Here is a 15,145-nt window from a genome sequence, read left to right as displayed (position 1 = left end):
GGTCCACGAGGCGCTAATTCTCTCAGGGCAGGAAATGCCCTCCCAGCCCCAAGCTGTTTCGGGCCTCCAGCGCCTGGAGGGAGGGTGGGGGTGCTCCGGAAACAGCTCAGGATGGAGACCCAGACCATCGGGGTCTGTGGAGGTCAAGTTCCCCACCCCCCGCCTCACCGACTGTTCCTGGGGGGGCTGGATGTGAACACCCGGCCGGCCGCCAGGGGTGACCTTCCTCCCCTCCCGCCCCGGTGCAGCCCCCCAGCTGGGGGCCAGGACTTCTTCCTGGAGGGTGAACTTCTGTCCTCTGCCCCCTCCAGGACCAGGGCCGGCCAGGGTCTGGGCAGGGCAAAGGCCACAGAGCTGTATGGCCCGAGGGGTGGCTTGTCTGGGGTGCCAGCGTGGGGCGCCCTGGAACCTCCGTGACCAGGCAGAGCTGCCTCCCGAACAAGGTGCCAGCGCTGCTGGGGAAGCCCTTTTCCAGAACCTGCTCCACCGTGGGGAGGCCAGAGGGACAAGCGTGGCTGCCTCCTTGCCAGGAAACAGCCGCACCCCCGCACCAGCCCGTCCCTCACGCGGAAAGGGACCTGAGGCAGGAGCCGGGCAGCCCCAGGCCGTGCGCGCGGGCTCTGTGCCAGCCTGGCTGGCGCTGGGCAAGGCCTTGCTCTCCCCGGCCCCTGATGGCCAGCCCCAGAGAAACAGGCCGCCTTTCCTGGAAATCAGGGCCTCCGCGCCCCTCCCCCTGCGGCAAGGGCTTCCCCCTCCCAGCTCCCTGTCTGTCCGGAGCAGTTAGGCAGTTACGGGTCCCAGGGGGCTGGGACCAGCTTCTGCTCAGCGAGACCTGCCTCCCCGGTGTGCGTGGGAGGGGGGCCCAGACCAGACCCCCGGGGCCGCCACTGCGTGGGCCACACTGCCGCGTTGGTCCCTGCGCCCACCCCGCGCCCTCTCTCCGTAGGCTCCCAGTCACAAAGCTGCCGCGCCCCAGACCCACCCAGAACAGCCTCCCTCAGACGACGGGGACCCCGGAGGTGGGCCACAAGGGAAGGGCAGATCTGGGCCAGAGATCCCGTCCAGCCCCCGCTCTTCTGCCGCGTTCCTACTGAGGCCACCTGATGTGTCCCCACCCCCTCCTTAGCAGGCTCCCGGGGCCCCGCCCAGCTCTCTGCACTGGTCACCCCAGGGGGGCCCAAGAGGCAGCGCCCACGGGGGATGGCCTCGCGCCCCGCCCTCGGCCGCCCAGGCAGCCCGGCCTCCGTGACCCCTACTCTCACAGCAGGAGCTCTGTTGACATCGTCACCCAATTCACCCCCTGCCCGTCCCCCGAGTGCCCAGACACGTGGGTGCCTCGGTGGCCGACATACCGGAGAGCTGGGTGCATCTGAACACCCTGTCCCTCCTGCCCGGCCGTTCCCTCCCTCCCAGCCCAGGGCCCTAACCGCGGCCCGCCTGCCCACCGTTCTCCTTCCTTCCCGACGAACATCCCTCCGTGGTCCTTGGACAAGCGTCTGTGTCCACTGCTGAGTGGACCCTCCCACCTGGCCCTTCTGGGGCCACCTGACCGAGCGGACGTAACGCAGAGCTGTGACCGAGCCGCCCCAGGCCTCCTCAGCAGCAGCAGATGGGCTGGGTCACTGCCAGCATGGAGCGGGGTGACGGCACAGGGCCTCCGTGCCCCCTCCGGGGAGGGTGGTGCCCATCCAGAGCGGGTTGTGACGAATACGCCACCCAGGCTTATCAACGAGTGGGAGCTGGCACAAAGGTGACCAGCGTGGCTCCCGCCCGGGCCGTCCCTCCTCCCTGCTCACCCCCCCCAACCTGGCCGGGCCCTCACCCTGGCCTGCGCACAGCCAGGACCTGGGGCCCTTCCTCCACAGGCTCAGGACCACCGGGTCCCGGCGCTCGGACCCTTTGTGCGGAGGACAAAGGGCTCCAGGGCAGAGCCTCGGGCCTGCTGACGCTGCACCCCCTCCCAGATCAGGACAAAGGGTTGAGAGGAGGGGCTGAGGTTCTGATGCCTCAGCCAGTTTCTGTGGAGGCTGCAAGGGCAGGGAGGCCGCTGAAGGACAGGGGCCGGAGGGGACAGAGCACAGGCCGGCAGGTGCCGGGCTCCCCGTCCTCCTGAAACACTGGGACACGCTGGGCCAGGCGGGTCCCCGTGCCACAGGGTCCCCCCTCCGAACTGGGTTCCAAGCTGGGACTCTCCTCACACTCCCACCGCACACGGGCCTCAGTCGGCCCCAGACCACCCGGATGGGGCATCTGGAGGCCTGTGAGGGGGCTTTGGGGCCTCCCAGGTGTGTGTCCCACGGCCCAGAGGAGGGGTATCTCCAGCACGTCCAGCAGCTGTGAGGCCGCGGCGGGAAGGGGCCCGCACAGGCCAGAGAGGACGCTGGTCAGCTGGACTGGGGGTGGCAGGGAACAGCTCTGAAAACAAGATCTGAAGTGACACACTGTCCTGGTGGCCGGAGCTGGGCTTGGCCGTGGGGTGGGCACAGGCACACCCAGGTCCCCAGCCCTGCCTGGGCCAGGCTCCTTGGGCATTCCGGGGGAGACGGCGTGATGTGCTGACCCAAGCCAGCGTACCCGCTGATGCAGGGGTCCCCAGGGTAGAGCACCCATTTGAAAACCACGTACGCCCATTTTAGACTCTGTGCCTGTTCCGTGCTGGCCGTGGCTCCAGGGGACCCCGTTCTGGGGACACCACCATGAAGCAGACCTACAGACCCCCCCCTCCCCCCCACCCCGGGAAGCTCGATAAACAAGTCAGCAAATACACCCGTGGCTCAGCCCGGGGAAGAACCGGGGATGCCGACGAGAAGACGGGGGACTGCCGCACAGGTGCCCCGGTGCGGGAAGCACGTGCGAGGGCCCAGTCCAGGTCTCAGGGACACCCTGAGGCACGGCCTCCCTTGCCCAGCGCCCTGGTTTCAGGGTGAGCTCTCAGCAGAGAAACAAAGGGGGCAGAGAGCTGCCAGGCCTGAATCTGAGAACCCCAGTCCAGAGCTGGCCTGAGGGGGACAGTTCCAGAGACAGCTGGGAGATGGGAGTGTCCCCCCGGACACCGGGGGGCTCCCAGTCCGGCCAGGGGACCTGCTGTCCATTTGCAATCCCCCCTCTGTCCACCTGGGGGCAGGCCCGGCCCAGGAGGAGGTGGCCCGGGCACAGCCGGCCGTAGCCGTCACCTGGCGGGTGGCAGGCAGGTGAGCCAGGTGAGGTGGCTTTCCCAGCTGGCAGACCACAAAAAGGAAAGGAGCCCCTCCCAGCTCAGCCCAGAGCCCTCCCACAAGCACGTAACCCCCCCGGGGCGGGGGGCCCGTGGGCACGGAGCCTGGGGATGGCCCTTCCCCCACCTGGGGATCCTGGGTCCTGAGGGCGACCCGAGTCACTGGGTCACCTGCCCAGCAGCCGGCCTTCTCCCTGGCTCCTCAGCGTCTCCACAGTCGCACTGACCAAGCAAGGTGCGGGCAGCTGGGTTTGAACTGACTTTATTATTCCGTAAATGTGAATTTTACAAAGCGCTATACAATTAACGATCACATCCTTCCGTTTGTTTGTAACGGATTTCCACCTCACAAATCGGCTCTGAGCGCGACAGAAGCCCTGGGTTTCCCGGTCGCCGGCGGACGTGTCTGTAGGGTCGAGTTACCGGTGCAGCGTCAGCCACGGCGAAAAAGCAACAGTCTTGACTCTGCTGAGTAGCAGCAGAAAGGAGAGAGGACGCACCTGCGGGGCTGGAACGGAGCTCGGGGCTCAGGAAACAGACCTCCTCCACGGCACAGGGACACTGATTTCATTCATTTATTAACAGTCGTGAGTTACAGCACTACCTAACAACCCCCACCAGACCGTGTGGCGGCGACAGTCTCCTTTATCAAAAGGCTCTTTTTCCCAAACATTCCGTCCAAAGCATGAATGGTCTGTTTGCACCCAGTGCCATCCACATGTTCAAGTCAAAAATATTTATACATTTTATACTTAAGTTCTTTTTTTTTTTTTGTCTGCTAAAAATAGTATTGCAAGTTTTGGCTTCTTTTGACATAAAAATTACAATCATGTGCAAAACGCTAACAATGAAGGGGTTGATCTGAATTCAAGCAGGTTGTCCAATCTGAACGCTCCAGATTCTGCATAATTTTCCTTTTCATTTTTTTTTTCTCGAAGAAACAAAACAAACAAACAAACGGAACCCAGAACCTTTGCCATGTTAGAAACATCTTGTACCAAGCCCTAACGACCTCCCGGTGGCGGGTGGCGGGTATTCGGAGCTGGCTGGCTGACATGATGACACATCTATGCATCGCAGTAGTTAAAGCTGAAGACAGCTATGAACTCTCAATTCTGTGTTTAGGATTTACTGCTGGCAGAGGCAAACAGAGGTTTTCTCGCAGTTTTTGGTCGGTTCATGGGCCATCGGCCTCTTTCCGCAGGCATCAAGACATCTCCATAAAAATAACCCATCTGAGGGGAGTCTAGGCGGTAAATGGCTGGGGGTGGCACTGGGCTGGTGCTAGAAAGTTCTGCCGTTCAGAGGGAACAGGTCAGGGCCGGGCACACCAAGAGTCCCGCAGATGCTCCGGCCCCGCCCCCCTGCCGCGCCCCTCCCCCTCTGCCTTCCTTCCAGCTCCAAACACAAACGCCCACGAGCGAGAGCGAGCGAGCTCACTTGCACGGAGGAGACGTGAACCCCAGGCCCACGGTCAGCCAGCACCACGGCAGCCGGAGAGGGGCTGCAGGCCGCACCTGGGAAGCTATCTCCCCTGGCCTCGAATCCCCGGCCACGGCCACATTCAGGGGCAAGGTAAGACAATCGAACCAAACACAAAGTTAAGCGACCACAGAGAACTCTGGGTGAGACCAGACACAGTGCAGAAAACAAGACAGAATTCAAGTACTGAGGCGCCCCGGCCAGGCCGGGGGGGCCCCGCCAGCTCACAGTATCTGTCACATCTACCCGTCCCTTCTCCTGGACCTTTTCCACTCCGTCCCAGCTGCCTCCTGTGGCACAGCCCGTCCGCCGGGGGAGGATGGGCGCCCAGCCGGCTGCCCGCCGCGTCCGCTCTGACGGGGTCCAGTCCCTTCTCTGTTCCTCAAAAAGGCGCGGGTCTAACTTAGCTCTATAATAGACTCTACATAGTGTATGCATATTGCTAATAGTCAAGCTTGGGAGTAAAGGTGCAGAAATGTCATAAATACTGAGTGGCTTGTCTCTCGGTCTACAGGGTCTGGGTGAGTCAGGGTCACGCTCACGGGACAGGAATTAGCCGTCTTGTAAACAGAGGAGGGGGAGGGTCCGGTTCTCTTAATTGGTTTTCCTTGGGAAAAATGATTGGAAGATGCTAAGGCACTCTGGAAGGCCCCTCCGAGCCCAGGCCCGCCGCCGCCCGCCCCGCGGAACATTCAGGACGCGGAGGGAGCGCCCCGGCAGATACAATCATCAGCCATGCCCGTCTGCAAACGCTCCGGACCCGCGTCCACCGCGGGACACTTTAGTGCAAAACGCTCGGCCTGGCCCGCCCGGGGCACAGGGGGAGCTCAGAACCCATTCACATTGAAGTATTAAAGTTTCACCCATAGCTCTTGCCTTCCTTACCCAGAACAAAACAGACGGCGGTTATAAACAATTAGGGGACAGAGGTCGCGGGACATTGTGCTGGCCTGAGTGGCGGTCAGGCCTTCTCTGTGCAGGCGCCACTGCCCCCACCGGGCCAGTGCACCCCTGCGTGACCTGGCCTCGGGTCGGGGGCCGCTCCCACTCTGGACCGGAGGGGAGAGAGGGAGAGCGAGCGAGCCCTTCTGCTGACGGCCGGGGCGGGCTGGCCGTCTCCCCAGGGTCCTCAGGGATGGTCAAATTAAAGTGCACATTGGGGTGAGGAAGGGGAGCTGCAGGGGGGATGGGGGGATGGGCGTCAGCCTTACCCATCCCCACCCCCCACCCCCCAGGGGCCGCCTGAGGATGCTGGGGGGAGGCCTTCTCGCAGTCCCAGGAGGGCCAGGTCCTGAGGGGCTCACACAGAGCCAACCCCACCTGGGCCCAAGTCGGGGGAAGAAGGAGGCAGAGAGAGAGGCGTATCTCAGGCCCAGGCGGTGGGTTCGGGGCCCCAACCTCCAGGCCCGGACCACCCTGGTCTGGGGCACAGGGGCTGCGATCAGCTCCCCCGTGCCTGCCCAAGGTCCCCCCACCCCTCTTCCGGGAGCCATCAGATCTTTCTGGAGGGTGGGCACATGTTTGGGCCGGCTGGAGGAGGCTGGAGGCTCCGTGCGGGGAGCCCCCTCCCCAAGCCTCCCCCAGGGCCTCTCCACACAGGGAAGCAGTCAGTAGGACCCTCCGTGGAAAGGGGCCTAAGCCCCTGCAGGCCGCCCGCAGCTGGGGGAGGCTCGGCTCTGTGGGTCCCGGGCAGGGACACCTACAGGCACACGCAGGCAGGTGGGCCTATTCTGCACCCAGTCGGGGGCGGGGAGAGTGCGAGGGAAGGGGAGGGGTCCAACAGACCCCTTCAGGTCCGGAAACCGAGGGGTGTCTCAGGTCTGGCCTACCGGCTGCCTGGGGCTCGGAAGGAAGGAAGCCCCTGGACAAAGTGGCCACCTGAGTGCTCCATGCAGCCCGTGCCCTCCCTCACCAAAACACAGCAATTCAACTTCAAAGTGAGCCTTCCAGCAACTTCTAGGGGCCCTTCCTCCGTGCACCCTGCCGTGCATTCCAGACCGCACCCCTACTGCTCCCTCCGCCCCCGCACACCCACAGCCACATTGGCGCACACCCCAGGGTTCGCAGCACAAAACGGGGACCCACTCCAGCCCGGCCTGGCCTCTGCCTCCTCCCAAGCAGGGCCCGCAGCACCCTCCTGTGTCACTTGCCCCGGCTGCGTCTCCCTGCGACGGCCCTGCTCTGCACAGGAGGGAGGTGGGACCCAGGGCCGGACGGGACCCGGATACAGATGACCCAGCCCCCCCCCCCCCCCCCAGTGGGTTGGAGGCAGGGACACCAAATCCTCCCTAATTTTTTGCTCTTTTGGGTCTGAAAATTTTCAAACCATACACGAAATAGATCTGAATTAAGACAAAAACAAATAAACAGACAAACGTAATCCCAACGTGGCTGAGGGCTGTGGGGCGGCACCAGGGCCGTGGCCGCGCCCCACAGGATGGCAGGTGGCCGGGCGGGAGCCCGCGGGCGCTCATGGCAGCTGGCCCAGCCCGTGGGGCCCCGGTGCACCAAGGACCAAGGAGCTGGGGGACCAGGGGAGCCCACGGGCACAGGGTGGGAGGACAGAGATGCCGGAACCCTGCCTCCTCCTGTGGGCGGCCCATCCCGCTGCCCCCGCACACGCTCAAACACACACGCACACGCACACACGCTCTCACGCGCTCCCACACCCCACGCACACAGTGGACCCGGAAGGCCTGACCCCCGAGTCTCAGGAAGAAGGAAAACCAGAGGAGTTTGGCCCCCCGGGGCCCAGCCCTGGCCCCTGGCCCCAGGGGGGTGAGCAGTGAGTGTCAGAGGGCGCGTGCCCCACACCCCAGGCCCCCTGGGCAGAGGGGGCGGGCAGGCCGGGGAGGCAGGGCAGGCGGACCCCCCCCTCCCCTCCCCCAGGCTCTCGTCCCCGTCCCCGCCCCCCCCCCCCGCGAGAGGTGGGGGTGGGGCGGGGGGCGGGGCCACAGCCTGGAGGCTAACCTCGCAGATATCCAAAGGGGCCCTGGGACCTTCCTCGCGAGGTCACCGACGGACTCGTCCTTACAGTATATCGAATGCGTGTGTTTCCTTCATCAACTTTAAATACAAGCAGGATAAAAATCACATTTTTTTCAGGCAACAGTAGCAGTTCCGTAGGTAAGTGGCTTGATCACATTTGTTGTATTAGTAACGCATGCAAGCAGCTGGAAAACCGTCCCGCGGGCCGGCGGCTCCTCTACAAGGTCCCTGCGTAGGACGCCTCCTGTCTCCGGGCCGCCGCGGGCGTCTGCGGCCGGCTGGAGCTGGTGCCGCCCTGCTCGAAGGGCTGCGGGGGGCTCTGGGCGGCCGCGGGCGGCGGCTCCGGCGCGGCCACCTCCTGGATGACGGAGCCCGCCCCGTCCGCCTCCTCGCCGGCCTCGAACGCGGGGTTGTTGGCGGCGCTCAGGTCGACATTCACGGCGTCAGTCCTCAGAGCCACGATGGTGGCGGCGTCGGCCCGCCGCTCCGCGTAGATGCGCTGCTCGAACACCTGCGCCGCGGAGGGCGGGAAGTCGGGGTCGAGGGGCGGGCCGGCGGCCGAGGAGCCCATGACCGTGCGGTACATCTCCACGCCCTCGGGCAGCATGGACTTGATCTTGGGCAGCCAGCGCTTGCGCACGCGGCGGGCGTTGGTACACATGTCCGCCGCGATCACGTTCATCTCACTCTCCTTGAAGCTGGGGGCGAAGTTCTGGCAGTACACTGCGAGCACAGGGGTGCGGGGGCACGGGCTGAGTGACCCCCGCCTCCCGAGGGGCCCCACCAGCCCCGGGGTCAGGGTGACCCCCGCCTCCCGAGGGGCCCCACAGCCCCGGGGTCAGGGCACTTATTTGCTGGAGTGGCCACTCCTGAGCCAGCGGGGGCATGGCTGGGGGCCTCCAGAGACCTCATGGCCACCCAGGCGTCTTCTGGCCTCAGCCTGAGGACAGGGGGTCACCCTTCTCTCCACTCCAGTCCTGCAGACCCTGCCCCGCTCCCTCGGGACAACTGGCATCGGGACACAAGGCCGTGGTACCTCCCTGAGTACCCACTGGCTGTGTGGCCTTGGGCAGGTCCCTGGCATCTCTGGGCCTCATTTACCGCTGCCCCACCCACCCTGGGTCCCAGACCTGCTCAGACAAGCCTGATGGGTAACCGTGCCCTGGCCAGAAGGGGAGTCGGGGCAGGGAGGGCAGGCAGCCCTCGGCACCTGCTCATCAGAGGCGCTGCCTCACAGTCTGGACCAGGAGCGAGGCGGAGCCGGTCAGCACCTTCCCTCGGCCCAGCCCGCGCCGGGAGGAAGTGAGCCCCGGTGGCCGCATCCGTCATCATTGAAAACAGTGCCGAGCCTCTCCTCTGTCCTCCACTGGGAGCCACAGGACCCCGCTCTGCAAGCCACCTGGGAGCCGGAGCCAGGTCCCCAGGGCGAGCCCCTCACACCAGCACCGGCCGCACACCTCCCGGCCTCTTCCCGGAGCCCCGCTGGCACTGCACGCTTTGGGACTCCCATTATCCACCACAAAGGCCCCTCTTTGCTCTAAAACAGGATTAGCCTCACAAGAGATGTTTTCCAAGCAAGGAAGTAACAGTGTCTCGTGAGCCGACGGGCCGCAGGAGGGCCGGCTCTCGGCCCGTCTGGCCCGATCGGAGCGGGTGGGCTCCTCCCGGGGCCGGGGCTGGGGCCGGGGGGCAGCAGTCGGCTGCGGAGATGGACCGGCTCCGCCCCCACGCGCCCAGGAGTGGGAGGCAGGAGCCAGCAAGCAGATGGCAAAGGCTCAAAATAACCTCGAAATGTAAATAAGGGGTTTTGTTCAAAAAGGAAAATTAGATCTATTTCACATATTAAAATAGTTTCGCACGCAGCTGAATTCATCATGCTTGGAAACCTACCAAGAACGTTAGCACCTCGAGACCTGGCTCCTGAGAGCTGTTCTTTTCTCTTTCCCCCCAGCCCTGCAGGGCCAGCCTGGTGCCGGGGAGAGGCCGCCCGCCGCTCCTGCGCCCCCGACCCGGGAGACCCCGTCCACTTACGCTTCACAGCGTTCAGGACCCGGCTGTCCAGAGGCTTGCGGCTTGGGTCACTAGTAGACGATCGGATGCCGGTGCCACAGCTGTTGGCCAGTGTGTTCCTGGCGGGGGGGGGGGGGGGGGGGTAGTCAGAGGTGCCACGGGAATGGGGCTTTCCCACCCAGAAGTCTACCTGCCACCCGCCTTGTGCCGCTCTTGACTTCCAAGGGTGCAGGGGTGGGGAACAGGCCTGCCACCTTCTGACCCACCCGTGAAGGGAAGCACGTAGCTCTTTGTTTTAGAGGGGGGGTGGTCCACAGCCCTCCCCAGACCCAGGCCCCCCCCCTCACCTCCACAGTCCCCGGGCCGACACCCAAGTGTGAAGTCAGTAAGGTGGGGGCCTCACACGCGAGAGGCGTCAGCCACAGGAGACCCTCGAGGCTTCTGCACCTGCCCAGGGACCCACCTGTCAAAGAAGGTGGCGAGGAGCCGTCTCAGCAAGACCTTGTGCTTCACCCCTGCGCAGAGGTGGCAGTTCATCAGCTGACCTCGTGTGATGTAGACGCCAGAGCCTGTGAGCACCAGACACAGAAGAGTGAGGCGCTCGGCCTCCCCACCCACACAGCCCAAGGCCAGGACCTCCCCGGGAGGCTCCTGGGGCCAGAGCAGGTGCGCAGGGGGTGTGGGGAGTGGCGCGAGGCCGCCTGACTTCTGGGTGCAGCGCCCCAGGGCGTGCCCTGTCACCTGGAGGAGGCAGCCTTGGCCACGTGTCCCCAGATCACCCTGGCAGCCTCAGGGGGTTTCTCTGCTCAGCCCAGGGTTTGGGCAACGCTCCTCGCCTCTCTATCCCTTCCCCAAAACCAAAGCACCTCGGGCAGCGCTGGGGCCTGGAGTTCTGGAGGTCACCTGGCCCTGTGCCTGTGGGGGGAGGGGCGCCGCCAGCCCAGGGCAGGGGTGGGGGCAGTGAGCCCACACGGTACTGTTTACCCCAGAGAAACCTGGCAAGGCCCGGGGGCCCAGCAGGGCGTGGGCCAAGCCACAGAGGACACACCGCCCAGAGCGTGGGGTGGCCTCCCTTTAACGGACGCTGCTCGTGGAGAAAGGAGCCCGCACCAGACGGTGCCCCCGACCCCCTGAGACAACAGTGCGGTAAACCCCAACGGGCTCTGGGGCCTCCTGAAGTCTCCTTCAGGCCTCTATGACCCCAGCTGTCACAGATCACGTGCTGAATCTTGTGAAAAAGACAAAGGCGGGGGGGGGGGGGCTCCTTTCTCGGGGGGCAGGGTGGAAGGAAGACACGAGGAGGTGTTCTTGCGTGTGGGTCCCCAGCTGGGCGGCCTGGGGCTGGCTTCCCTCCACGGGCCAGGTCTCCGGGGGAGCCTGGGCCCACTGTTTAAACAGACACGTGATTCCGGATGGAGACCACCGCCGGGGGCGTCGGGTCAGTGTGGCCTGATGGTCCTCAGCCACAGCATGCCAGGTGTCCCTGAGGGCCACCCCGCTCATGTCTGCAGAGGCTCCCACCCAACAGCAGGGCAGGTCACTCTGAGCCACACGGGGGACACCCCTCGTTGTGGGGAAACACAGTGGGGCCTGGGAACCTGATATCCAGCTTGGGCTGGGCCAGGGACGGTGGCCAGCCCCCAACCCCCAACCCCGACAGACAGGCTGTTAGCTGAAAGGCAAAACCACCCCTCTCTGCCCTGTTCTAAGGTTGCCTGTTTGGACAGTGGCTCCCAGCAGAGGGGACAGCTCAGGCAGAACCCTGTGATGCTGCCCAGGGCGTGGTGGTCAGGAGTGCCCAACAGGACTGGGGGGGTGGGGGTGGGGCAGAAGCTCACAGAAGGTCCACGCCAGCACTGGAGGGAGGGAAGGAGCCCATGGGTCCTGGCCAGCCTGTCAGGGGCTCCCCTGGCCAACCAGGAGACTCCTGGAAAATGGCTCCACATCCCCAGCGAGGATGACAAATGGCTCCACCTCCCCACCGAGGGTGACGGCAGCATCTTCTGTCTTCCGTGTGAAGAGCCTTAGAAATCTACGGGGGGCCTGCGAGGCCAGATGCATCCTCATGTCGAAAAGATAAGTATTTGTGACAAAGGCACCCGGCCCTAATGGGCTTTCGGACTCTACTGTGTCGTTCGCTTTTGCAGAATTCCGTTTCTGACTCGGACCTGCGTCTGGAGCCTCGGTCGCTACCCGTCAGCGCAGCGATGGGGCGCTCTGGGACTTGGGGGAGGGGGGCCTGTGCGCTGTATTCGATTTGGTTTTATCTGCCACCTAAATTAAAACACAATCGTGATTGCAGCCCCTGCCAATCAGATGCGCGACCAGCCCAGGGGATTCAATTAAAATGCTAAATTAATTCAATTGAATAACTCCTCTTAATGACACATTCTCCTAAAAGGAAATTAGAGGAAATTTAAGATGTTCTTTTTTTTTTTTTTTTTTTTTTTTGACTGATTAGTGATGAGTACATTGTTCAGAGCTCTGAAGGAAAAAAAATAAACGAGGGCATCTGCACACAATAGACAGGGCGGGGAGGGGCACTTCACCTGCCACCAGCTCTAGTTTCTCGCCAGGGTCCCCTTCTGAGTAGAGCTTGGGGTGACAGCGGTACCCGATCTGGCTGATGAGGCTGGCGGGCAGCGCCACCAGGTCGCGGCGGATGAGGACACAGGAGCGGCTCTCCAGCGGCATGGGTTCTGGTTTCTCTTGCACTGCGGACACAGACCCCATCTGGTTAGGGGTGCTCTCAGGCACGGAGATGGAGATCCTGCCCAGCCAGGCTCGGGTCAGACCCTCCACGGTGGGCTCGATTGCTCCCTCCCTGCCTCCGTGCCCTCCCCACTCTCTCCCTGCCCACCTCACTCTGACCTCTGCAGGGAGGACCAGAGTGGAGAAGTGAAGGGAAGAAGGCAGGGAGGGATGCCCACCCAGACCTGTGAACAAGCTCTGAGGGCCGGGAGGTGCCCACCAGACACAGGCCTGCAGATCAGGCAGGACTGAGGGCTCAGGATGGCATGTGCAAGGGGCTGGTCGGAGGGCAGCCGGGCTGGCCCCGAGGTCTCATCGGGCACTCTGCCGGGTGGAGTGCAGGCCTGGAGCGCATAGGACCTGCACTGTGCCCCTGGCCTGGTTGCTGGGGGCGGTCCCATTCCACAGGTGGGGGCACACAGGGCCTCTGCCTGCCAGCGGGCACTTTGCGGAGGCTGTGCCATGCTGCCGGGATGAGAGTTCTGTAAGTACCTGCCAGCAGTAAAGCTGGGCAGTGGCACTGTCGGGCAGGGCACCCAGGGCACCTCCAGCCCTCCAGGTGGTCTGGGAATGCTCCTGACAAACCACTGCCAGCTGACAGTCAGGGGCCCCTGAGCTCACCGAACCTGCAGCTACGATGGGGCAGGGGCTGAGCCCCCTCTGATGTCCCCAAGCCACACGGGAGCATAAGAGCAGCTGGACGTCAAGGCCACTGTCCCCCGCCTCCCCTCCCCTCCCGAGGCCCCACCCTCCACCCTCCCCTGGCTTGGATACAGGTCCTCTGGCCAGTCTCTCAAGGCCGGGGTGGGGCTCCCCCGCTAGTGCTCATGAAGGCCCTGAGTCTACTGGGCACCAGCCACACCGAGTGCCGTCCAGGTGCTGGGGGGCCAAGGAGAGGCCCTCAGGGGATGCCCCGTCGGGGGCTCATCAGGTAGCCAGGCTGGGTGGGGAGAGACGCCGCATGGAGGCTCCAGTGGTGGAGAGGACTGAGCCCCACCAGGCTTTGTGTCCCAAGACCCCTTAAGCAGGTGCCCCCAAGTCCAGCCCCACATCCTCCCCCATCTCCCCGCAGCCCCCTGGTCTCCTTGCCCCCCCACCCCAGCAGCCACACAAGCCGCACGCTCATCACAGGGTCAGCGAAGGGCCTCTGCACGGGGCAGGGCTCCAGGGCAAAGCCCCCTGCCACGCACATGCTGCCATCAGCCCGGCACGCTTCACCCCGCCTCCCTCACCCTGTGTCCCCAGCACATGGGCCACTCTGGGTCACCTCCCAGGAGGGCCACCTGCTCCCGGTCAGCTGCTGTCACTGAGAAATCACAGCTGGTCCGGGGCAGGGGACTCCCCCACACAGCTGGCAGAGAGCACGGCCCAGCCCGCCCTCAGCCACCCAGACACAGGGGCAAGGTCTGCATGCCGGCAAGGGCCTCAGGCTGCTCAGAGGGTCACTCAGGGTTGGGCCCTCATGGTCAAGGACAGCAGTTCTCTGTAGCAGCCTTAGTGGCTCCTGGGCCAGAGGGGGTGGCTGTAGAACCTTGTAGGGTCCAGCTCAGGCTGGAACCTGCTCTCCATCAGGCTCCAGGCAGGGACACCTGGCCACTCAGGCTGGAGCAGTGGTCCTGTCCCCTCGGCATTGTGACCCATCCCCGCTTAGGGGGTCCCAGGAAAATTCAGCACCTGGCCTCACTGTGGCAGGTGCCAGGTTGGGCCGGGCCACAGACCTGGGAAAGCCACATGGGGGCTGCTGCAAAGGGGCTTCAGGAGGCAGGGTGGCAAGGGGGCGTCTTGGGCAGACCCTCACCCCCAAGCGGCCAGAACCCGGCAGCCTCAAGCTCCCGTCGGGGCGGTGGTGGGGGCCAGCCTCCTGGAGTCACAGGAGAGCCCCTCGGGAGAAGGCAGGCTGGGCTCCAGTGCCCAGCACCCCCCCCCCAGATCAGGGCTCAAGTGGGGGGGGGGCAGTCGCTCTGGGGAACGGGAGGCACCTCCCACCAGGTGTGTGTGGGGAACGCTGGTGGGGGCAGATAAGCAGAGAGCAACAGAGAACCTTCCAAACCTGGCATACCCGGGGGCTCAGGGAGCACAGGAAAAACAACCCGGGTGGTATTTTAAAACATAATTACCCGCCCCCGCCCCCCCCCCACGGCCTGCTGTGATTACACACACGCAGACGCAGAGCCAAAGCCAGCGCCGCGGCATTTACATAAAGAGCCCTCACCAACAGAAATAACGGCGTCCACAACGCAGCCTGCCGTGTTTCTCCAAACAGCAGAAGTTGTTTCCGCTCCTCTCGCCTGCCCCCCGACCCGCCCCAGCGCCAGCCCCCCAGCCCCCCACCCCAGCCCCTGCCCTCCCCCCCCCACCCCAGGCCGGCCCCCGGCCCCCAGCCCCCGCCCCTGCCCCCCCACCCCTGGCCCCCAGCCACCGCCCCTGCCCCCCACCCCTGCCCCCGCCCCCAGTCCCCTGCCCCCCACCCCCAGCCCCCTCCCCCCAACCCCCGGGCCGGCCCCCAGCCCCCGCCCCTGCCCCCCACCCCCGCCCCCGCCCCCAGTCCCCTGCCCCCCACCCCCAGCCCCCTACCCCCCACCCCCCCAACCCCCCAATCCCGGCCACCAGCTCCCCGCCCCCCACCCCCGGCCCCCGGCCCCCGCCCCTGGCCCCCAGCCCCCTACCCCTCAACCCCGGCCACCAGCCACCAGCCCCCCG

General features: G+C 64.8%; 1 protein-coding gene across 5 annotated transcripts in view; it reads right to left on the bottom strand.

The window, feature by feature from the left end:
* Nucleotides 1-3,460: 3,460 nt before the first annotated feature.
* The window catches only part of NACC2 (NACC family member 2), a 70,404-nt gene continuing 58,719 nt past the window's right edge, over nt 3,461-15,145 (bottom strand). For all 5 annotated transcript variants that reach the window (XM_043566476.1, XM_043566478.1, XM_043566479.1 and 2 more), the window contains 4 exons: nt 12,244-12,408; nt 10,158-10,263; nt 9,716-9,813; nt 3,461-8,407 (listed from right to left, as the gene is read on the bottom strand). In XM_043566476.1, the coding sequence (XP_043422411.1) occupies nt 7,902-8,407; nt 9,716-9,813; nt 10,158-10,263; nt 12,244-12,408 (875 nt within the window). In that variant the 3' untranslated portion in view covers nt 3,461-7,901. The remainder of the gene's footprint in view (nt 8,408-9,715; nt 9,814-10,157; nt 10,264-12,243; nt 12,409-15,145) is intronic.

This window comes from Prionailurus bengalensis, chromosome D4, assembly GCF_016509475.1.
Source record: "Prionailurus bengalensis isolate Pbe53 chromosome D4, Fcat_Pben_1.1_paternal_pri, whole genome shotgun sequence".
In the NCBI taxonomy this organism is placed as follows: Eukaryota; Metazoa; Chordata; class Mammalia; order Carnivora; family Felidae; genus Prionailurus; species Prionailurus bengalensis.
The sequence above is the reverse complement of the archived record's forward strand: the minus strand, read 5'-3'. Positions and strand labels throughout refer to the sequence as shown.